Raw genomic sequence first — 25,571 nt, 5'->3', positions numbered from 1 at the left:
AGAGCACATTTCAGCCTCTGAGCTCTACGAGTCAGAGAGGCCCAGTATAAACCCCACAGGCGTGACCAGGGCAGTGCCTACCCACAATGCCAGGGCAGAAGGAATTATTCCCCCCTCTCCCATTGGCTCCTTCGACTGAAGTTGTGCACCTGCAAAGTGTTAACTGCTTTCCTGTGTAACTCACCATAAACACCGTGGCTCTGGTTAGCCATGTACAAACAACCGTCTTACTGCCCTTGCACAGAGGAACTGCTGACATCGTAACTCCGAAGTAGCCACCCTTCAGGAATCTCGCACTTAAAGAGAACTGTTGTCCTATTCGATCCCTTGTCGGGACACAGTAGTCCACCTACATTCCTATTGGCTATGCAAGGGAACTGCACACCCAAAAGTGACGCACAGCCCCCCTGTGTGACTTTCCAAGAACTTAAAGCAGTTTGCGACCTAGCACGTACTGCTGAAGAACGCATTGCTGGCATTAATTCCACGTGTAATATCTCAACCAGCGTCAATGTTAGTTCGATGTGATTTCACAAGCAGTGTCTTAATTATAACAAGAGTTAGATGTACATAGATTGCCCTTTTTATATATAAAAATATATATTTTGCAGAATCTTTTACAGGAATTTCAACTTTTCCACTTTAGGAAACTAGAGATGTAGCGTTTTGTCTTGTTTTGTTTTTGGTTGCACATGGAATCCGAGAACAGGGCCTATGTTCTAGGCGGGATATTCATGTGATGCATAGTCTTAATCTGCTGTACAGTATTGGTCCAGGGCATTGTCCAGTCTGTGATGGTGATCCAGGAGGTGTCATTGGCTTGCCCAATTCAGACAACACCCCAGACCTCCGAGACGCCTTGTGTTTGCTTTTAATGTATTGAAGCCACCGAACTGTCAAACGGTGAACGCCGAGCACGCATCACGTGACCACAGCTGGACGTCCCCTTGACCTTAAACACACACATTTAATAGCGAAGCGCAGCAGCGATGCGCGGCGGTAACTTTAGACCTGAGTGGTGTGAGTGGCACGGTGTGTCAGACAAACGCTGACACACAGACAGTGTTCAGCGCAGCGTGGACGGGGAGTTTTGGACAGCCCGACAGCACTTCATTCCACCCTGGAAACAGCAGGGCCCTGGGGCTTTTCAGTGGTCGATCTCATACTGGTTTAAAATATTCATTCTGCCATTTTACATGTGTAGCAATAGTTCTTTGTTCCTCCCAGAACCATTTGCAAGCACCCCTGCTGTTGAAGTTCAAACGCACTCTCCGTTCTCAACCACGATAAACACTCACTGACCCGCTGCTCTGAATCTCAAGCTTGCTCAGAAAGGGAGGGGCGGCGGGGGTTTCTTAGTACTACTGAACTGAACAGAGACTGAAGCTATAGGAGAAGAGAAAATGGGTGAGAATGTACGGAATGTACTTAAACTTTATGTATAAAACGGGCCCGTTTCAAACTTAATGCCTAAATCAGCACAAATAATACGTTGCCACTTGCAAGTGGGAAGCACAGTCTTTCTACTGTAAATTCAACATTTCCAAAGAACCGTCTTGCTCTGTCTGTTTTTAGTCTTTTTTATGGTGAGAGACTCTAATCTCTGTTATATTTGCAACATTCCCAATGTATGTGGTTCTCAAAGTTGGGTTTACTAAAGTACAGTACAGAAATAGTATATTACCTACGTTTATCTAAGAGACGAAATTGAAACAAACATTTTCCATTCCAGGATAATTGTCTGTATTGCAATAATTAGACTTTCTGTTGTATACCACCTAATTAGTTTACCTGCACAAAATGAACCAGCTAGTATAACTTCACTTTCTTTCGTAAACCCAAACAAAAATCTTTTTCTCCTGCAAGTAATTCTCAATTGTGAACGCAAGAGGTGTCTATCATTCAGTTTGATTCCTTAGATGGTTTGTGAAAAGACAGGTTATGTAGAATTTATTTATCCAAATATGAAAAGTCTAAAGTTATTTAATGTATTAAAAGTCAGAATTGTCATTTAACCTTAGATGATATAATATTCTTCATTTTTTCAGTAACGTGGTCTTGTAGTTAACTTAAGCCAAGTGATTCTGTCATTACTGGTCAAGGATGCTTGAAGCATGATGTGCTGTCAGTCATGTATGTGACCTGCTGGGTTTTTGAAATATTTGTTTTGGGTTTTTTTTTTTTCTTTTTCTTTTTTTTTGTTTCCAGAACCAGGTCAGAGCTCACAACTGAAAATAAAGAAAATAAACACCTGTTGTCTTAGTAATTTAAATGACCTCTTCATCTTATTTTGAAGTTGACAAAACATCTGAATCTTGTACTTACTCAGTGAGGGTCATGCCTAAGCAAACGGCTAAGCTTTGACGGTTCATGATTTTGTCTTAGATTGAACCTAGCTGTAGGAAAATATGCCTCCCATTACCACTGAAGAACAGAGTGGTATCATTCCAACAACAGGAGTTTGTCATTATCAACTTAAATTACATTCTGGAATGCAAAGTGCACGGTAAGACCACCTCGATCTCTGCCCACAAGACAGCCATTAGTCTCCGTAGCGCATAAACTAGACACTCTGCACTACAAGGCAAGAGTAATGACAGAATAATCAACACTAAGGGTTCTGCCTCAATATCAGTAATCAGTTCTATGCTAGAACTGCTCCAGGCTTGATACTTTAAGATTTACGTGTTTATTTGTCTGTGGGAGCGGTAACTGGGTAATGGCAGCTTGTATGAGATTAAGTCCTTTAATGGCCCCAAAGCAAGTTTTCTGCAGAGGAGTCTGACACTGAATATGTGTTTTGGCGCACACGTTCATCTTCCCTTAGTGCTTTACTCTAAACAGTTTAAGTAACAGTCTGGTCTTCTCATGTTTCGTTTCTTCTGACATAATTAGATTTGGATAACTCTACATCTTGAAAATTGAATTCAGTTATCTTTTTGGCAGTTGTGTGCATAGGGGCCCCTATGGGTCTGTATGGTGTTACTAGGGTATTAACTATTATGAGGATTGTAACTATTATAAAGGATTGTAGAAATAATATGATGATGGAATGAGGACTTAAATGAACATTATAAAATAGATAGCTCTGGTTCTGCATGCTGATTGGTAAACCAAAGGCCGTGAGAATTAATAATGTGGCACTGCTCAGTAGAATGATCACACATCATTTACATAAAACTTCACTTTCGATTGACATCAATAAGCTAGATAACAAAACATTTAAAGCAGTCAACCATAGGCAAATATAAAATGAGACTTAGTATCTCAAGCCTCGGCCCACTATATTTTTGGGCTGTCCATTGTTTCACTTGCTAGCATGAAAAGGAGAAACCATATTAAAGACCTTGTCCAATCACTTTTTAAAGTGTTCATGAAGCCAGATAAGTAAATCTACATTATGGATTAGTCCTAAAGCATTTTGGTTAATCAAGTTTATTGGTGGTAAAGGGGAATTTAAAAACAGCTGGATGAGACCTTTCAAATATGTGTAGAAAAATATACAAAAAGACAAAAAAAGGACATTAATTATTTGACATAACATTAATAATACACAGCCAGAAGGAAGCCTCAGATCAATTTTAGGGAATCACTTTGACTAATTCACTTACACAATGCCTGTCACCTCCCTAGATATTCTACTCTTTCAAAAAAAATTTCACCTCAATATAGGGTATGCCTGAAGACATTCTTAACTATTTGAGAAATCCCATTAAGTAAAAAAACTTGCCTTTTACCAGACCTGAAGAGTGACAGGCTTGGATAATTTGATTAGCTACAGGCTTTGAGGGGCCTGTTGATTTGCCACATCACTCTGTGTGTGGGCGCACATGTGAATGTGTGTAAAATCAAGGCCCAGAAGAGAGTTTACAAACAATAAAATATTAATTACAAATATTACACTAATTAGGGTAATATTTGTAATTAATATTTTATTGTTTGTAAAATATTAGTACGTAAAGGTCCATGAAACTGAAATCTCTGGATTTTTTGCCAGTGTATTTCAATACATTTTCACATTCACAAATGGCCCAGAAATATTTTCTAATGATTCTTCCAAAAAAAAAAAAAGGCTGAGATTGGCTCACTTTTCGCCTTTGCCTAGCACACTGAAGACACTGCACCGAAGGGCATCTGTGCTGAGACGTTCTGACAAAAATAAAATCAGATTATGCAAAGTGCGGCCCCTTTTTTTCAATTTTATTGATTTACACTTTTTGGTCCAGCACTGGTACGTTTCAAACAAATTTTGGGAGTGAAGCCCGTTTCCTGTTCTTGCCTTAGCTTAATGCCATTTTCAGTGGGCGGGGTTTACTGGGTACAATGTACGTCACTGAAATGCTAAGACCACTGAAATCCTTTCTACATGTAATATGTAAATGATGCTCTTGCCGGTTTTGTGCATGCAAGCTAAGTTGTAAATGCGTGAAATTTGCGCCTTCTCGTTTATAGTGCCCATTTTCATGAGGAAGACTTCACCAAATATTTACAAAAATAACATGGCTTTGCTATAAAGAACCACTGGTGCATGGTGCATGAAAAACTGAGTTTCTGAAATATATATCCGCCCTGCTAAATTTTTGTTGAATTTGGGGTGTGTGGGTCATGAGCGTAGTTTCCCTGTGCCAACACATGGTGACATCAATGGCAATACAGTATGACTCTCCTATCAGTGCTAAGGTTCTTATGGAGTACTGTGTGCGAAAAAGTCACTAGTTCACGACTATTACTGGTCTGGGGAAAGAACAAAATGGAATTTGTTTTTGACGGCTAACTCCCACAGGAAATAAGGTCCAGCATATTTTTGAAATGAATAAAGCGGAACGTGCCAATTACAATCATTACCAACTGAAAATGTGGGTAAAAGAGTTTCCCATACAATTGTCCCATGTTATGGTTTGAGGGTATTGACTTGTCTGTAACCAGAGCTGCAAGGATAATACCCACGGTATTTTCAGCATATATTTAACTGAGATGTTTGTTGTGTAATTCATTTCCCAAGTGCCTCACAAACTATCATGAATCTAAAAGCCAGATCACTGTAGCCATTCAGTGTGTAAGGCATGGTTAGTATCAGTACATGAGAATGCACTAGAAAATCAGGCAGCTACAGGAAGTGGAGTTGGTGCAATGAAAGGACAAGTAGGAAATTGGATAGGGACACTTTACTAGTGGATGTTCGGAGGGAGTAGGTTCTAAATTATAGCATTGTCCGCCATGCCCTTGACCGCTTGTTCAATCCATGATCCATGACACAGTCACCCTTGTCTTCTGAGAATTCTGCCGCAAAATCAATCGTCACCCAAGTACATTGGTGGTGGATGAAATGCACACTTACCAAAAACTTTTATGTCTGACATTGAAACTATTTTTTAGTCCCCGTAAATCAAGTGACCATTAAGTGAAGTGAATGTTACTCTAAACCATAGAGTGATTAACCCCAGAGTCCAGGTGAAAGAAGATAACTGGTGATGAATGAATGTGGTGAGGCATCCTTCTTAATACTGAAGCCAATAGAGGACAGTATGTGGGATCCTCAACAGCACAACCCCCTGTACGCTCTTCCAGTCCAGTATGCTTAAGAGGAGGAGCTACCGAGGAATAAAGGGAGGAGTTCAGGGTTTGGCCATTCTACAGAGATGTTGGCAAAAAGAGCACGGGGAATGCAGCTGAATAAACATGGAGTTGCTTGTAAACTTGGACGTGCCAGAACCAAAGGACCAATAGAGGCCCGCAGCTGTCCAGTGGGTTTTTTTAGAAATGAGCAGAGCCCTCCCCGGAAAAAAGAGCTGATTATCAGGAAGGTCAAAAAGGCCCAACCTTCTCCAGAAGCCAGCATGCCTGACAATGTCATAGCCACCCCTGGCAGGCTAACAGACGCAGAGCCAGGGACCACCCAGAATTGTAGTTCCCCAGGGGGCAGGTTTAAGAGCTGTATGATTACTCCCGCCCACCAACTTAAACTAACCTTTATATAACTTTAGTAGCCGTGGGAAACCATAGTTGGATCTGCCTCAATGGCTTCCTCTTCGCAACACAGTGGATTCCCCATTTTGTACTAGTAAAAATGTATACTAGTGAAAGTGTGTGGAGTCTGTCTATGTTTGTTTTTGCATCCTTATAGCTGGGATAGTTGGCATTTTGTTTTCTGTGTATTGAGCTATGAATATGGAAGTCTGGGGTGGAATCAGATGCATTTATCATTCATCAGACAAGTACATGTACTACTGCTAGTCTAAGGCCCTCTAGGGTAGTCTTTATATAAATGCTAATTCAGACAACTTCTAGGTTTGTACAAGGCAAGTGGTATTACTTAACAGTTTAGCCCTGAATTCCTTTTTCATTTCTCAAGTAAATGATTGTGACTGAGCAAAAAATGATAATATGCCACCATTCACAACATATACATTGTATATTTTGGTATTAATTTGAACTATATCTTAATACCTGTTGTAGAATTCAGAACAAACACATTACAGTCCTCTGACTCGTTAATGTAAAGAAAAGAGTTTAGCTTTTCACACCTACAAAACATTTGACATCAGTGAGATGAAATCTGTTCTAATGCTTGATTTTGCCACAACATATGAAGGAGATTACCCTAAGCCTGTCAGGCCACATTCAGCTGGTGTAATCATGTTGATTATTTTCTGAGTATCACAAATAAAATTCATTTAAAAGGTTAGACATAGCTGCAAAATAAAACAGGCGTAGGACCATATTCATGGGTCAGCTGATCCAGAACTTTGCTGTGAACACTGTGGACCTGTGGTCACAGACATTGCACCATGATAAGTTCTTTGCCAGTTATCTTGAGTCAAATAATTTCATTTCATTTTAAGTTTGAGTCCTAACTTCAGGTACAACCATAATACCAGAATAAGTGTAGATAATCAACAGAATAAATTAATAGCACAAATAATTGAATGGCAAGAAGGGAGGCCCTTTTACGAGTAATGTGTAAATTTTGAAAAATATCTGAAACTAAACTGGCCTTTAAATGAGAGCATAGATAGCATGAGGCAGCCCCGGTTGTCAATCAGAGCTAGCACAGTCTGAGGGGGACTGGTGGAATTGTAAGTATTTGACTGGTAAAGACAAACAGTGGACTGTGAACACACCATGGCCACGCAGTCTCCAGAGAACAAAGGCACCCTCCCTCCTGTAAGACACCTATGTGAACTTGGAGACCCCTTTAAGAAGTGCTGTGATAGCAACTCCTGGCTCCCCAGCTCACAAAATACAATCCATACTGTTGCCATGGCAAGCACTTTGACAGGCATGTGCAGACATTTGGCTATGGGCATTCCCAAAGATGGGCTTCAGTACAACGGATTGACAGGCTGACAAATTTAGCGAGAAAGGGGGTTTAAGTTCTTTCAGTGCCATTGTTCTAGAACAATGGCAATAAATGTCAGGGCATCATTGGATTTGTGTCCTGGCTTAGATGCAATCAGAGTTCTTTTTTTAATGAGAAGTCAGTATAATTACTCTGATTATAAATGACAACAACACAAAAAAACCTCTCTCTGCGTATTCTGGGGATTCCTAAGCCCTCTCCTTTTCCATCCAACCTGGTAATATATCAGGTAGATTACTTCAACATTGCAATGATAATAATAACCATGAGAATTATTGATTTATAATGGATTTATAATAGGATTGATTAATAAATGATTTCAAAGCATATTAAAGTGAAGGTGAGTTAGTAATCTAACACCCCCTCCAGAAACACAATAAAACAGAACTGCATATCAAGGTGCGTAATGAGATTAGTGTTTTATGGTGTGTGGAATTTAGCACCAAATATTGAATTAAGACATATCTACGTGACATAAAACCCTGCAATTTTAGGCCTTGTTTTTAAGAATTCCCCTCTGCGCTAGTCGAAACCTGCCCCTTTTATAGACCTGGCAGCTGCAGTGCATAAGTCCTCTGGGATGTGTTTTTTCCTTCAAAAGATATTCACCCTTTCTTCAATATATAATCAACATTTTTTACAGTGTTTCCTGGGTCTGAGTTTGGAATGACAAAGAACAACTTGTGTCTGAACTCATGTGTTGTTGCCTGGCAACGAGACTTCCTAGCTCCAGATTCTGAGGTCCTTGGTCTGTTTCTACGCTGTAGGATGTAGACATGGCTGAGGAATTTGGAAAAAAGCTACAGCGATCTGTGAGGCAGAAAAAACAATGAAGTTAGTGCAATATGGGCTCTGAATGATGTTACTATGTTACACAAGAACATACAGACTGATAAAATGACTTAACAAATTTTCCTTTGCTAACAAGAAGAATATATGATGATCTAAGCAGCCCTGTGGGACAAACAAAACAAAACTAATGAAACACATCATTATCCTTTTGCTTGTGTTTCTGTTGCTTTTGGAGTTCTTTTATATTACAGATAAATATAAATATAAGTATTAAGTTGCACACATTTTGAGCATTTAACATATTCTTAGATGTGTAAGTTGTCATTGTTAACTACTGAAGCATTAGACTGCAGTCATTCAACCTTTGCCCTTTTGTTCCAGTAAGATACTTTGGGGGGGTTCACTGTCAGATTTAAGTCATTAGTGTCATCTAGTGGCATATGTAACACATTAATCACATCTGAGTGCTGTTTGTGGAGTCTTGTTCTGATAAACAGCAAATTTGACCAAATTTTTAAAATATTAAATAGTTTTTAATACTAAATATCCAATTTTTTAAACCTGAAGTTTATGTAAAAATAGTCTAAGTTTGAAGGGGTACAGTATTTTACCCATTTTACATGATCCTAGGCAAAATGTTTATTGTTATCCAATTCCAGGCACTGTAAAACAAAAAGTTCCGTTTACTCAAATGGTTTGAGGAAACCTCTTGCCATGAACCATTTGAATAAGGAAACCTAATCTGCTCAAATATTCCCTGGTCTAACTTTTTTACTCATTCATGGAGTTATAACAACGTATCCCATTTTTTTAAATGTTCAGACTACTTAATACATTTAGTGAAACTGCTTTTAAATTTTACGCCGTGCTTGGCTCTGAATCTGTTATGAGAAATGAAGTTCTGGAATGAAAGGCGTTTGTATTTTTAATCTTGTTATATCTTCATGACGCAGAGATCTCCATATAGCAGTGGCTGCAGTGGCTGCATTGGCGGTCGAAGCGGGGATGTTTTGGTCTTGTGATGTCCATTAGAGGTTCGTGGGAAAGCCCTGCAGTCCCTTGGCCACAGTTCCCCCCTCGCAGGAGAAGAGGAAGCGTCTTTCCCGCTCCGCCGGGACCCTCAGCGCAAACACGCTCCGGGTCCGCCAGAGGCCACACATGGCCCCAATTTACCTCGGACACGGGAAAGTCACGACAAGCCGCAGACTGACGCTCACGAATCACTCAGGCCGCAGTGCTCTCTGGGTCTCTCTGCATAGACTGTACACCAGGTGAGTCAGTGTGCAGTGCAGCCTGAAACCATTCATGCAAACAGGATATTTACAACAATCTGTTGCATTTACTGTTATGCCTTTTGACTGCATGCTTTTTGACATCTTGGTGACAGGGTTTATTTTTCTGGGTCTGCATTTCAATTCTATACTGATTTTGAATACACATTTTAAAATTCCACCAAACCCTCTAGGATAACGTGCTCCTGAGACAGTGTTATTCTGATCTGTGCACAATTACAACTGATGCCTGCACAATTATACCTTTGAAAATGCTCTTGTTAATAATAGGTTCTGGCCATAAATGCAGTCATTAAATTTCTTTTTTCTGTGTGACCATAATGCAGATATTAGACAAAAACGTTTTCTCCTTCCATTTAAAGATGGATGCACGTTCTGTCATTGCTTTGTATTAAACCCCATCTAGTGGTGTAATCTAAAACTACAACCAACATACAGTATTTCAGCTGCAGCTTGAAGATGAACCTTATAAATGTATCCCTTAACACACAAAAACTCACAGTGAATCCAGCTAGTCAACAGCTAATCTACATCAGCTTCCGAATCAACCACAGAACACACATAGCATGAAAAAGAAGAACTTAAGAACAGCATAAGGAATCTGACATTTATTCTTTGCATGACACAGAAGAAAAAGGCGTGGTCAAACGTCAACATACTTTCACATGCCATTTCCTTTATCAGTTTCAGACTTACACAAGCCTCACAACTGATAGACACTCAGTGCAGAGACAGATGACTGCAGTCGAAAAGTGCTCCTGTTCCCACGGTAGGGACAACCGCCATTTGACAGTCTTTGCGTCAGTAATTTACACGGGGTAGCGGAGCACAGCACAGGGTTCAGGAGGCTCAGGCTACGTTCTTCTTGATGAAGTTGATGAGGCCATTGGTGGAGGAGTCGTGGGAGTGAACCTCAGTGGTGTCCTGAAGCTCAGGCTCGATTTTTTTGGCGAGCTGTTTCCCCAGTTCCACTCTGTTTAAATACAAGATAAATATGCATCAGAACACCATTGCCAATGATGAACACATTAATAACAACATGTAATTAGAATAAAATATACCATAATGTTTTTAAAATATAAATTACAATAATAAATAATAATAAATAACTGAAAACATGCATGCAAATGAACACACTGCAATGCGGGATTACACATTTTTATATTACTATTTAAATACATATGCTCATTCAATATACAATTTCAGTTTTACTGTATGTATTTTTGACAATGTTGATTGTCAAATTGCTCTGTGTGCAATGAAGGACGTTTGAGATGCTTAAAGAAGATTCTGATGACGAGCTTCTGGTCTAATGCAAGAAAGAACACATAAAAGTAATTCCAAAACAGCATTGATATGCCTCAAGAGACTGTACATATGCACGGATACATTTTTTACTTTTTATTCACGAACATAAACATAAGTATACATTTTTATAACATGTCTGTACTTCTTTCCCTGAGAGCATGGTTGCATGTGCCAGAGGAAATAGTTCAAACTGAAAAAAAGAAAACATAATTGTTTGAGGAATAATCCTGGCTGTAATATACACACATACAACCTCTGGAGGCATGATGTCACTGTACAAGCTGCTTTGGAGTTACTTGAACTGCATTTTCCTTGTAAACCCAAGAATACCCCCATAATAGTCATTAAAAAATGGCAGTTCATCAGAAACTGTAAATTCTGTAAATATCTAAACCATCCTTCCCTCGTGAACAATAATGGTCAGGGCCAATGAATACATATACCCACAAACATACACTAAAACTGAAGTAATACTTTTATGAAACCCTCAGAAAGTCAACTATCTTATAAGTGACTTCATGCATCAGAAGACAGGGTTCCAAAAGGTTCCTTTATGTCTCCATAGAGGAACCATATCTAGTTCAACGGTTCTTCATCAGGCAAAATGGTTCAATCTGGGAGCTTTCACACTTTTCACACCTACCACAGAGGTAACAAAATAAATAACAAAAAAATAAATAACAAAAAAGAGTTCCCCAATGGAGACAAGCCAAAGAACCCTTTTTCTGAAAGTGTAGCAGACAATATTTTGCTATCCAGTACTGGCACTTACCCCCACTGGTCAAAACTATTGATCTCCCAGATGGTACCCTGTAAGAAGATCTTGTGCTCATACATGGCTGGAAAAAAACAGACAACAGCACCGGAGTAAGAGGGAAGTGCAAGTAATAAGATAATAAAGATAAATGCTAATGTTCATGACCTGAAAATCCAGTAATTCCTATCTGCTTCAGTCATTAAAATTGAGCTAGTGGGATAGACTACAATTTTACAGTTCAATGGAGAATGTGTTTGTGCACATTCATTGCACTGTTCAATGCACTGTGTTTCCAAAATACAATTCCATTGTTAGGGTTGATAATTCTAGTTTCTGACCTACCAATAAGCACTCCGAGGATGAATGGTGTCAGCTTCTTAAAGATAATAGAGTTGGTTGGTTTGTTTCCCGGGAAAACCTTTGAATGGAAATGATAAAAACAGATCACATACAGTCGAACATAACATGAAATACTAATACATACTGCATATTTTTTGCATTACACAAAAAAGCCACAAGGGGGTGGCAGCATTCTGTTTCCCAGTCACTGCTGTCTCATGTTTGAAACCAGAGTCAGTGCTCACTTTGTGAGGCAGCAGTTTCTCGAGGGCTTCCCCGCTCAGACCTCCAGCCTCCAGCTCCTTCTTCGCCTCCTCTGTGGTCTTTCCCTTCATCAGAGCCTCAGTCTGGGCCAGGAAGTTGGCCATCAGGATCTACACAAGCAGAGTTAAAACAATTTGTGCCTTGGTAGTGTGGAATTGCAGAAGCCAATGAAAAGAAGGCAGTGATAACAATGTATGGTTATTTATTTGTTTATCCACCCCCTTTCCTTTCTTCCAATGGCCAGTCATATTCACCAGCCACACTCACTGCTGCAACCTCTGCTATCAATTCAGGAAGTGGAGACAGGCATGTGCTCTCATCCAAAACGTGATATTAAGCCACCGCCCCCTTCTACAGCATAGTCTACAAGTTCAGCTTGCACAGACACCACTTGGAGGAAGCTACTTCACGTGCAGCTTTAAGCAAGCACAACATGGGCGCCTGATTAACCTCCAAGAGACCTGGCGAGTGTGACATGTTCTGTTCTGCCTCTCTACCTGGGCAACACTATGTGATATGTCATCCCGCAGGGCTGGGGGTCATAGTCAGCACTAGCACTGTGCAGTTTTTGTAAAGCTGTAAATGTTGGTTTGGAAAATGGCAGGTTTACCTTGTGGTGCAGGTTGTTTCTGATGGGGTGTTGTGTCTGGACAGGGATAAGGAAGTCAGCAGGAACCATGCGTGTTCCTATGGAGAAAGACAAAGGGCTCAATTTGTAATTTCTTCAGTCGGCTAAAAACCAAACTCTTAAATTTGGCTACCACACACATCTGCATTTTTTAGAAAGGTTTTCCTAATTTACCTAATTACCTTATTGTGAACAGCCCTACATTAATGTTACATGTAAAATAAATATAAAAAATGTAAAAAAAAAAAAAAAAAGATTTTAAGTATAGTAGTACAGTATAGTATAGTGTACTACAGTATAGTATGAGTATAGGCTCATTCCCAGATATATTATGGTTTACCAACAAGAATATTTCCAAATACATATTCCATTTACAGTGAATGAACAGTGAATTTTTACAGTACAAGTCTGAATCTTCTGCATGCATGCCTCTTGCCAGTGTACCAGTGTTTATATTTACACTGAAAACAATTAGAAAAAAGGAGCATCTACTGAAAGCACTCAACCAGATCACACTTATTCAGCACAACCATTTATCATTTAAGCTGTGAACACGCAAACAACACAAATATATCACGTACATTAAAAGCAAGTAAATCATGTGGAACCACTGTCTACAATGCAGTTTGAGTAAATCCAATGGATTTATTTTCAGGCTACTGAAGCTCTGTTCTTTATAAGTTCTGTTCCTATACTTTTGAATGGAAAGCCACCACTTGTCCCTTGACAGCATGCCAGAGGTACTGTACTAACCAAGATTCTGAATGATCTACACCTCACCCTGAAAATTTGGTTTCGGCATTGTGGAACGGAAGTTCCATTATCCCAGCCTCTTTGCTTCAGGAACTTCATTCATAGCCACAGGAAGTCTTTGTGGGGACTGAGAAGCAAAGGCCACTGGAGTGCGTAAGATCCAGTGATGAAGTGTCAGTACAGTACCTTGATGAATGAGCTGGTAGAATGCATGCTGTCCGTTGGTTCCTGGCTCCCCCCAAACAATGGGCCCGGTGTGGTAGTTCACGCGGGTGCCGTGATTGGTGATGTACTTTCCATTGGATTCCATGTCTCCCTGTGGATAACGCACCATTCAGTATCTCAAAGGAATTCACGTCCCTCAACTACAGCCCACCACTGCCTTCATAATACAGACAGGGGCCATGACTCAGTCATTCTGATGTCTCTACTATGAAGCTCACGAACCAAAATGGTGGCAATCTACCGGTGAATGGCTCACCTGCTGGAAATAAGCAGCAAAGCGGTGCATGTACTGGTCATAGGGCAGCATGACGTGCGTCTCCATCTGGAAGAAATTGATGTACCAGATGCCCAGCATGGCCAGGAGAACAGGGGCGTTCTTCTCCAATGGGGCGGTGCGGAAGTGGTTGTCCTGAGAGAGAACAGATGGAAGGAACGTTGAGAAAGGACTGCCAATTTCAGGTCAATTAAATTCCCTTTACCTCTTCAGAGAGCAGTTCAGATGGCTCAGATTGTACAATATGGCACAGTTCTGGTACAGGTGTGTATTGACTAACACTCACAATAATCATGTGGTCATACATACAGCAACACTGACCTGCTGTTCAAAGCCATTACTTCTATTAAAACAGCAGTGTGTAATATCATGAGTAATAACATTTCTTACAATGATTATTTTTCAAAAATGAGCTTTGAAATTTTTTCATTTTACAAACTAATATTAGTATTCTTTATTGACTAATTTCATCACTGCATCACAGTGGCAGGGGTGAGATTCTAATCATGGTCATGAAGAAGAATGGAAGAGTGAATTGTCAATTTTGCCGAGAACATTAGGCAAAGACGTGCATATAGCATCGGAAGGAATGACTGATGCTTGGAACCTTTTCCAGCAGCACAGGAACGTACCATCCAGTGAGCCCCACTCAGCAGCTTCTCAAAATTCTCAAACCCTGCAGGAAAACAGAAGCACTGCTTTAAAGAGAAGCAGACTGCTCTCAGTACATAATCAATGCCATATTAAATAGTACAAAAACGGTACAATCTACTGAGTGATTCTCTGATGATCTACTGCATCATGACTTCTGTGATTGAATTAGCAGGTTTTCACTTGGCTTGGAGCAAGTACAAATATCAGATTCAAGATATTTTCTTTGTCTCCAGTTTAACTAAATAAGAAAACTATTTTAAACTAACAAGTCAGGCAAACCTTGTTTGAACTTAATATAAATCTACTGCAAGGCAGACAGAATAATCAGAATGATCAAATACAGACAAGCTATTGCAGTTTCTACCCCAGAGGGAGCCTTTTTAGAACTGCAAACATTACCCACTCCAAACCACAGCATCAATATTTACTAATAAAAGGGTATGAGTCTGTAACACGTACCAATGTGCAGGGCAATGGACATCCCAATCGCTGACCATAAGGAAAAACGTCCACCGACCCACTGGCAAAAAGACAAAAGTCTTCAGCTAATAGAACAGCATTATGCCTCAGTCCCCCCAGCTCTAAAAAGCAGAGGTTTCACCATTTTGTCATCAAGCTCCTTCTTTTTATAACCACAACCGCCAGCCATGCACATGCATACGCTAGCCCCCAGCGCCTGGGTGGCCAGCAGGAGTTGCTCGAGCAATGAACAATGCTATATCCCTACTGACTGTACGCCTCCCATTACCCTGTGAAGGCGGTTATGCACCACCCATGGGTTGCAGGCCACAGTTGGCACTGGCACAGGTCTGATTCAAACCGAGACCGTGGTGCTACCGAGTGAGCTACCCAGCTATCCCCTCAAGCCACTTTTTTTTTTACACTTCCCCTGCCCTCTCATTTAAGAGCATCACTTGTCAGAGAAGCGTCACTTGTTGGACACGGCTCTTAGCTGGTTGTGACAGAGGAAAGGCCTGGGTGGCTAGGCGCCTCACCGCAGACAACACTTTAACCATGAGCCTTTCTGATATTTTGCAGTCATCTCAAAGGAAGCTTTGAACAGTTATTTCATGGAAGCCTGCACACCATGAATATTTACAAAAAAAAAACTATTTAAAATTCTCTTATACCTTTTTGAGTGCAAAGTATTTATCTTAAGTGACAATGTATACTCTCTCAGCGGTAAGATGATGAATTATGATGCCATCTATTTAGATGACGAGTATTATGATTAAGTTATATACTCTGTTATTACAAGAACTACCACTTGTGTGTTTTGACTTCAGTGAATAAATAAAGTGAGGTTTGCTTCTGACGTGTGTTGAATTTAAATTCAGTCACAGAGTGGAACCTCACATTCACGCACACAGGAAGCTGTTAAGTACTGTAACTCCATGTCTCTGACAGTACTGTATGACCAACAGCTGGTCAAGAGGAGTGCAGATTGAATTACAAAGGCAGATGCACTGAGGCAAACTAACTGCAGCCACAGTAGATAGGATCCATGAGAGAATTTCCATTAGCTCCATTTGCGTATATATTTGCAGAATTCAATCAATGATAGTGCTTAACATTGACTAATTACAGAATCCAAGCGATCATTTAATTCTTCACAAACAAAGTTTGGAAAATTAATTTTGGTGGTTACTAAACATGCCAAATTCAGTGAAGAATTGAATGAACACTTGGCAATTAATTTCAAGTCAAAGTTATGGACAAATGTTGGCTGAATTAAGGCCATAGACTTTATTCTCAAACATTAAGTTGCATATTATAGAAGACAGTGATACAATGCATATATTATTACTTCTATTCTGTTTTTTCTTCCTGATGAAGAAGTAAAATGGGAGAAGTGGCTTCTCTTCTAAATCTGCTTAGAATACTATTTATCTTATGAACTATATTAAACCAAACAATAATATTATGTTCATAACCTGTACTGGACTGATAAATGCAGTCTAGACATTAAAAAATCCCTTCCTAGTGATGCTGTCATCCTTAATATCTCATGAATATTCAATATCCATTTCAGTAATGAAATAGAGAGACAGTTCAAGACCATTACCCTTCAAATACCAACAATGTAGCTAAATGTAGATCTCTGACCTTTGGTGAAACCCAGCATTTGCAGTAACCTCTGCAAGAGAGAAGGTCGCACCCAATAATAACATGCATGGGGCAGACTGGCCTGGGGAGAGGGGATTCTGGTTACCCAGCAGCTGTCAGTCTCTGTGCATTTCACAGGTCAGAAGATTACACTATTAATAGTAGTGTCCTACAGCTTCCTCAAGCCTGGTGCTTGCAGCAAGTTTTTGTACAGTTAGGGCATCATCAGACTCACGTCCCAGAACCCGAACATGTTCTCAGGGTCGATCCCGAAGTCCTTCACTTTGGGCTAAACAAAAAAAGAATACACCAGGATGAATAATTATTATAAGCAGGAAAATATTCAATAATGCAGTAGAACACAAAAAAACTAAAGCTTGTATGTTGTAAAAAAAAAAAAGTAAACTCACTGCATTTGTTGAGAGAGCCACAAAGTGTTTGGACACTGCAGCTGGCTGTGAATAGAGAAAAATGATTAAGTAGGTTTAATTCTAACATCCTTGTCTCTTCGAGGTGTGCCTCCCTGCTTTGCCGCTCAATCTGAGATGACCAGGATACTCACATCTTTCGCCACCGCCAGGAACCACTCCTTGGCAGACTCTGCATTGGTAATCGTCTCTTGAGTGGTGAATGTCTGAAAACAGAAATGTAACACAGAGAGACAGCAAGTCAAATGCTGAGATTTATGAAAAAAATATTTACATGCAACATTTCAGTGTTTCAGAACCTTTAGAAGGGTCAGCTTATTATTCAGTCATGAATTGACTAACTTTAAATTCTGGATATTGTGCATTATCATACTGATTCTTATGCACAAGTCCAGTTTAGAAACTTTCAAACCCCTAGAGCCCAGCATCCTTCGGTATAGTGGCTGAGGTAATAGTGTTTCCAAATGGACAATATGTGGAACTATAAATACTATTATTTGGAAACAATTAGTAACCACACTGCCATCATATACATTTCGGTGTTGTCCATGCAGGCATAAAATGGAAACACTGGATGCATATTGCCTATGCAGCAAGCAGGGAAAGAACACCATTAGCATTGATGGAATGATGTAATGGCAGCCACTGGTTCATTAATTATCCACTAGACTCGTTATTTTATATAAGTTATATTGAATGTTTTGTTTCTATCTTATGGACTACAGTGCTGTGCAAAAGTCAGACCAAATTTATTTTATTTACCTTCCAGTGAAAAAATCCAGTAAGTGAAAATTATTTACTTTTCAGTGTCAGAAAACAATGCAGGAAACATAAATTTAACACAAAGACCTCCACTCTTTGCATTTATTACAGCTTCCATTCTTATTGGGAAACTTGCTTTGAGTTTTTTGAAGAAATATGCAGATATTTTTCCATTCTTCCTGCAAATACATCCAAAGTTCAGTCTTAGAAGTAGGTTGCATTTTCTACTTCTCTTGATCCAAGTCATCCCAAACACATTCAATAATGATGAGGTCTGGACTCTGTTCTGAGAACACCAGCAGTTTGATCTTCTTAGCAGTGTGCTTGGGGTCATTATCTAGCTGTAGAATGAATTTGCTCCCAATCAAGTGTTGTCCTGAGGGTACTGCATGACAGGTTAAGATTTGTTTGTATTTATCAGCATTCATGATGCTCTCAATCAACACCAAATCACCGACTTCAGACATTGTCATGCAAACCCAGACCTGCCCCGATCCACCGCCATGCTTGACTGATGTTATTGTCATGGCTCCTCGAGTCATTCATAGCCTTCTACTACTTCTGAAAATCTCAAATTTAGACTTGTCAGTCCATAAAACCATACTCCACATCTCAGGTGTAAATATTCAGTGTACCAGCGCAAATTTTCTTCTCTTTTGTTTATTTCCTTTTCTTAGTAGCAGCTTTGACAGAAGCGCCTGTGGCTTTCTTCAGATCTGAAGCAACAGAGAAGCTTGCTTTTTTCCTCTCTCAAAGATAAAATATGTTATACAAGCTCTGTCTTTGTGGTTTTGTTGGTTCAGTGGTCTTCCAGGTCTTGCAAGGTTGTTAGGAGTCCCATTTTCCCATCTTGCAATAATCTTTTAAATGCCAGTTTTGAAAACTCCCGTTTTTTTCACTTGTTTTTCTTTGTCTTTCACCTTCCTTATGCAGTTGAATTTTCTTACATCTAATTTCATTAGAAATATCTCCTTTTGCCATTTTAGATGCACATGATAAATAAATAATAAAATGTTACATATGTGTTTCCTGCATTATTGTCTGACACTGAAAAAAAATTATTGCACTGAATGGCTGATTTGACTAGAAATTCAAAGTGCCTCTTTTCATATCATTAAGCACTAAAGAAAGTATGTAACTCTGTGATGCACTTGTAATGGGGTTGTTTCTAGTACAGCATTCCCATTAAAGTCATTTTGTTACATTATCCATCAAGTGGATGGATGGGTACAATGAAAAGAATATGCTTAATGCACTAAAAGCTCTGTGATAAAGAGACTTTGATAAAGAGCTCTACCTTGGAAGCAACAATAAAGAGCGTGGTCTCAGCGTTGAGCTCAGCCAGGGTCTTAGCGATGTGCGTTCCGTCGATGTTGGACACAAACCAGACACGGGGCCCGCCCTTGGAGTAGGGCTTGAGTGCTTCAGTGACCATCAGTGGGCCCTAACAAGGGACAAAAGTACATGAAACAACACCTAGATACACTGTGCTGATATATATAATATATAGTGCAGGTATATAATGAGGCCTGACCATTATATCAGAACTTCTTTTTTTTAAATTATCTTTTAAAATAAGTATACATTTGAGCTATTGATTGATCATCATACACACACAAATTTACATGGACTATTGCAACTCTTACAATAAAACAGTTTTATACAATATTTTATGGAATAATTACATCTACTCACCAGGTCAGAGCCACCAATGCCAACATTGACAACATCTGTGATGGACTTTCCTGTGTAGCCCTTCCATTCACCACTGCGCACTTTCTGCAAGAATCAAAGCATATATACCGTACCGTCACTGCCTTTTGATATGTATATTAAGGTATCAGCATTACAGTGCAACACATACAGTATTAGTTCCTTTAACTCCTCCCTATTAGAGAGTCCATATTTCAATCTGACCATGGTTTCTCTTATAAAGACACTTTCTAATTTTTGAACATATGGTATGTTCTTGTGGGATTACAAAAAAGTGACTGCCACAGAACTCTTCAGAATGCAAGATGATACAAGTCTACAGGGCCTCTAAATTCTGAAACTCCACAAAAGCCTAGCATGGTTACCATGTATCCTATTACATATGACCACCACAAGAAAAATAACTCACAGCTAAACTGAGAGAAAAACAAAGTCTTAAGGGTGTAAACATACAAGTTAAATGTGTCTCCAATGTCACTTTATACCTACATGACAGAACCCCTTCATCTTCTCCAGAACCTTGTTGACCTCAGGCGTGACGTCCTGTCCATCGACCATGATGGGAGTGTTGGAGCGGTTCCTAAGGGCAACATGGAGCACGGCACGACCCTACTCCGACATAAAAGCAGACAGTCAGTCCTTTCCACCGAAAGTAAGAGACAGGACTGAACAAACATGCAGCAGTTTCAGGTCCACAGTATTCCACACTGGTGTGAATAAAACATATTTCAGAAATGAGCATGTGACATTGTGCCTCACAATTTATTACACATAGCATTTGAAAAAACGACAAGGGAAAATATTAAAAGATTTTAATTTTTACTAGTTTACTAGTTTACACAGGGATAACAATTATTACCGACAAATTACATATTACTGAAAAATGAACACAAGTATTTTCAGTTAAGACATCAGTAACTGAAAAAGTAGCAATTACATCAATCATCAAACATTACCCATTCTTTAATCCATTCCATAAAACCTTATGCAAATATAAGGTTCAGTGTAATGCAAGGGTTATGACATCATCACATTTGCACAATTGTTTGGCTTATAAAACAAAAGGAAACATGCCTCATTCGCATACTACCTATGCAAAGGAATACAGATGGACACACCTAAATTAAAATTGTGATCTGTGACTCTTTCAAGTGGGAAAATGGATTGCTTACTTATTAGAATATTGCTAGAATACATCCCGTTTCTGTAGTATTTATTCATTCAAGAAAAAAATGCTCATGAAAATGGCTCACACACAAAAGGTGCTCAACTCGGGCACAGGCTGGACCCTATTCACACAGGTTCAATAGGGTCAATAGGGCCCAGCTATGACATTAGCAACTATTACCAGGAGTGCACAGGGAGGGGACAACCCCCCCCCCCCCTTACCCCAAGGGGTAGGGTACATTTAAGTTAATCAAGGCTCCTCGAGTTACTGTGGCATTATTTCCTACCAACTGCAAGCAACCAGTTGCCATTAGCAGCACTATGCAGCTTGCAGGGTGTTAAGTAATCCCTGGCTCGCAGGCGAGTGCATCAGAGGAGTTCATGCACTTCAGCTGCAGAGCTACTTTTATACATGCAGGTGGGACAGCAGTAACTCAAGAAGCCCAACCAGCAGTTCCAACTTAGGGAGAAGAAAGGGGTGTGTTCAAAATGGGATAAATGGCCATCCAATCAGTGTCAACAGTGTGTTGTCAGAACAAAACCTTACAAATCACAGCTGTAGTGATTCCAGGTAGAGATTAGTGAAGACTGAAAGTGTAAAATACTGAGATTTTTTAACATTACATTAAATGTGAGTGATAAAGCTCAATATGGTCTTTTTGTGTCACAGAGAGCAAAGTGGGTGTGATGATGATGGCAAGCAAGCTCATGGCATACCTCAGTGAAGTTTATTTTTTCTCCCGTGAACATTCTTTCTCTGGCAGCCTCCACACCCCTCGACTTTGCCTATGCAAGATCAGACCGAAGTTAACAATTCAGTGAACATATAGCTTCTGAAGTCCTCCAAAGCCTAATGATATTTCGAAAGAATAAGGCCATGCTGACTGCACATATGGAATTAGATGTCCACAAGCTAAAGATAACAAAACTGCAAGGATATGTGAATAGGCCATGCCTTCTTTTCAGGCTAGAAAAATGTTGATAAAATACATTGGCTTGCGTGAAAACAGTAGAGAGGGCAGCTCTTGAAAGCTGGATGCTTTTGTTTTTGCATTTACGTTTTTGAAAGTGAGAAGTACTTGACTGTACTACTGTACTTGACTACTTCTTCTGAAGACACGTGCTAGTGTAGGTCTTTAATGAACAGATGGTGTTGCAGTGAATGAAAAGTGATTGGGCATTCCATATTGGAGAAAAAAGTACACAGTTTTATTATTACCAGGTCCACCAGCATGTGCATGACTTCCTCATTGATGAGATTCTTTGAATAATCAAGCAGGATGTCTCCATCATCTGTTTTAAGAGTGGTACTGTGTAGACAATGCAAAATGGCAACGTCATTTTATTCTGTGGGTACAGACTGATGGACAGATCATATTTTCTTTATTAAAAAGTTTGGCTACCCGAGTAAATGCAACAGCTTTACATTATATGCAGCAGACGTACTTATCATTTAGGCTATATCAAACACCATAAATTGAAAAAAAAAAGTTACATTTACTGAAATGGTTTGATTAAACCGATTGCCTTGACCTATATAGGGCAACCTAATCTGTTAAATCTTTAACTTTTGAGTTCTCAATGCGTTTAAACCGTACATTTACAGTTTAAACGAGTGATATAAAGCTATAGTCATCCATCTGAATGGCTACTTCGTGCTGTTAATAGATAGCTCCAGCTTTAAAACCCTCCTGTTCTGTTCATTTTTTAGGTACAGCAAAAATGTTCCCGGGTGATATAAACATACAGGGGGGGTTTGCAAATACATGAAATGAACCATTTTCATTTAGAATCTTGATTACACTAATTAAGGCCAGTAGAAGAAGTTTCATACTGAAAAAATAATTTTAAGTATTTTTCCTAGATTTTCAAACTTTAAAAAGGGTCAATTTGACCCGCAACATAACAGGGTTAAACTGAGAGCCTTGTTACAGAAATAGGAAACTTACTGCGGCAGAGCCACGGCGTGACATAAGCTATCTACTTCCAAAGTTTATTTAGCTTCGTACAATTAGGCTATGAAGCGCTACATTTTACAAACTTGTATATTTAAAACTTGAATATTTAAAATAAACATTCATCCAATACTTAAAGCCGTACGAATGTAATTAGGTAATGTTTTGCGTTAATCTATTTAGCCACGAATAATGTATTACAACAGTTTGAAGGCACGTGCAATGTAACTAACCTCAATTCACTTGCGAAAAAAGATACAGCGTACAAGCGATAGCCTACTTCTAACATGAACGCGATTGTGCATAAACCATCAAGATACTATCTTATTTTAAGAGCAATAACAAACACGCAGCTAGACGTTGTATTGAAATAGCTTGCAATTGTAACTTACCTAAGCCAGCAGAATTCCCTATAGGCCTGTTTTTAAAACGTAGCTGGCTAAATGTGAGCGTTATACAGTAAGCTCACAGTAAATGTTGAGTGTTAACTGAACTCTGACAGAGTTAATTTCATTAGATAGTGTATTCGTTCTTGCACTTATCTAAACACTCTTGGAGGTGAATGAGCACTGACAATTTGATTGTGTATATGGTTCTCAAAACAGAACGATGCAAACAAACGTCATTTACTTTAAAATATATCAATTTTAATAAAATTGCTTTGGGACAATAATAGTGTTCCTAAGACCTTACCTAAATTTGCTGAATCTGTCCTTGTCTGCATCAAACATCTGTCTCATACTGAGACTTCCAGCATGGGTCTTGAACCATTGTTCCAGCTTCTGGTAGTTTGGATCACTTGTGAGTCCCATGATTTCGAGCGGCGTCTGGAGCGGTCTTGTCTGCGCACCTTCCCTGCGACTGAGTGTGGGGCAGCTTGGGAAGTGCTCGGTGATGAAGGGCAAGTTCACAGCCAGAAAGGAACGGTCTGTTCTTCCGCTCCAATCGGAGCCCCGAATTGCCCCTTGTATGATGACAGAACAGTCACGCATGCAGTGCCATAGGGTGAGTTGGTGCAGTCCCTGACCGCGGTACCATAGGCTACAACTGTGCACAACGAGGAGTGTGGGCGGACATGGAGCAAACTGTTTGAGTATTTTATAACCTACTTCTTGAATAAGGACGGCAAACTATGAATGATTTGGATTCAAAATTGCACTTAATATTACGAACAACCAGGTGGCAGCAAAGCCTAGGAGTTGCTGTTGGAATACCGTCGGTTCTAAGTTACATTCAACTTTTTAACATAGGCTATTGCAGAAGCCTCTTGCCCACGTCATTTGTTTTTGTATTTTTTGTATTTGTGTTTGTTGTTGTTGTTGTTGTTGTTGTTGTTGTTGTTGTTGTTGTTGTTGTTGTTGTTGTTGTTGTAGCAGCAGCAGCTGCAGTATTAGTAATGTAGCATATTTTAATTACATGTCAGCATTCTGCAACCCTGGTGCTGGAGAAAATGATTGCAGACCCATGCACAAGGCTAACAGTTTAACTTGTTCTTGCATTTGAGCTCTCCATGGCCATCTGGTGTTATGTGAAGGTTGCAGCTATGCTGCTGCAGTTGACTCAATATCATTTCCACAATGAACAAACTGCGGAAGAATCATTGCCCTTATTCAATTATCCAACTGACTTAAAGGCATATAACAAATCATATGATGGGTACAATAATTGTCCTTAAACCATCGTCACTGGGGAACATGAGTTGTGGATTTGTGGGACATTTTCAATATGATAAATATTTACAGTTGTGAACTATGGTAAATATTGACTCAGATTGGTGACTAACATTAGCTGTCTGAGTCATTTGTGTCATTGTTCCACTTGGGAACCACCAGAGGCTGCCAGAATCCCATTCCTAATGTGTCTCATTTTTTCCGGTCCTGTTTCCCCTCAATATTGTGTGCCCTTATTGCATCATTGATTTAGTCTCATTTGCGCATTTTCTGATTAGTTCCTCTATTTAAGCTCTTTGTTTTCAGTTATTCTTCATTGGTCTTTGTGTTTGTTTTCATTGTTACCAGCTTTCTACTTCCTCATGTTCCTGTGTAGTTTCCTAGGTTCTTCTACAATTTATTGTTTTTGCCAAGCTCTTAAGTAAACAACATTTGCAGTTTACTTACATAGCTCCTGAGTCCTTCACTGCATTTGGGTCCTCACTCTGTGATTTGTGACAGTTATCTAGGTAGGCAAGTTATTTATATCTGGCAAACTCAATTTGTATCAAGCCTTCTACCAAAATGTCAATGTCAAAAACAAGTTAGAGATCCTATGAGCTATCTAATTAATTTTTCTGATTTTGCTCATTTCATATCTGATAAGAAGTTACAAAGACATTAAATGAGCAGCTCCTATATTTACATAATAGCATTGGGCCTGACAGCGTGATAACCAACTTAGCAAGTTAGTAATTCTGAACAATGATGTGTTCCTGCCTATACAACTATATAGGAAACAACTACATTTACTTATTTGGCTACTCTTAAATATTGACACAGCCATGCAGCTGCAACAATCTATTATGACCTCACAGTTCCTATGGTAAAGACAATACGAGTAGGCACATTCACATATTTGAATAATGACCCAGATTTCCATCACAGCTGATTGATGAAAAAATGTTATGCAGATTGCTTGGTTAATGACGTCTGACACAAGATAATCTACATTCATTCCAAATCCTCCAGCATTTGGGAGTTAAAAAGAACTTCTATTTTTCAGGGTGAAAAATAACAGAATAGCAAGTACTTAATATCCTTATAAATTTTTCTTGTTGATGATGCTTGTTGACTTATTATTA

The 25,571-nt window shown here is 39.4% G+C and overlaps 1 protein-coding gene across 1 annotated transcript; it reads right to left on the bottom strand.

Annotated features, from left to right (window-relative positions):
* Nucleotides 1-10,037: 10,037 nt before the first annotated feature.
* LOC118227042 (glucose-6-phosphate isomerase-like) lies at nt 10,038-23,672 on the bottom strand. Its single transcript, XM_035417130.1, has 18 exons — nt 23,471-23,672; nt 22,042-22,132; nt 21,540-21,608; nt 20,145-20,264; nt 19,638-19,721; nt 19,240-19,386; nt 17,315-17,386; nt 17,163-17,207; nt 16,988-17,041; nt 15,106-15,166; nt 14,625-14,668; nt 13,975-14,127; nt 13,680-13,809; nt 12,723-12,799; nt 12,094-12,222; nt 11,852-11,927; nt 11,525-11,591; nt 10,038-10,417 (listed from the first exon to the last, which is right to left on the bottom strand). The coding sequence occupies exons 1-18, from the start codon at nt 23,587-23,589 to the stop codon at nt 10,294-10,296; spliced, it is 1,662 nt and encodes a 553-aa protein (XP_035273021.1). The 5' UTR covers nt 23,590-23,672; the 3' UTR covers nt 10,038-10,293.
* Nucleotides 23,673-25,571: the final 1,899 nt, after the last annotated feature.

Source organism: Anguilla anguilla, chromosome 5 (genome assembly GCF_013347855.1).
Source record: "Anguilla anguilla isolate fAngAng1 chromosome 5, fAngAng1.pri, whole genome shotgun sequence".
NCBI classification, from domain to species: Eukaryota; Metazoa; Chordata; class Actinopteri; order Anguilliformes; family Anguillidae; genus Anguilla; species Anguilla anguilla.
This window is presented reverse-complemented; position numbering and strand designations above follow the sequence as displayed.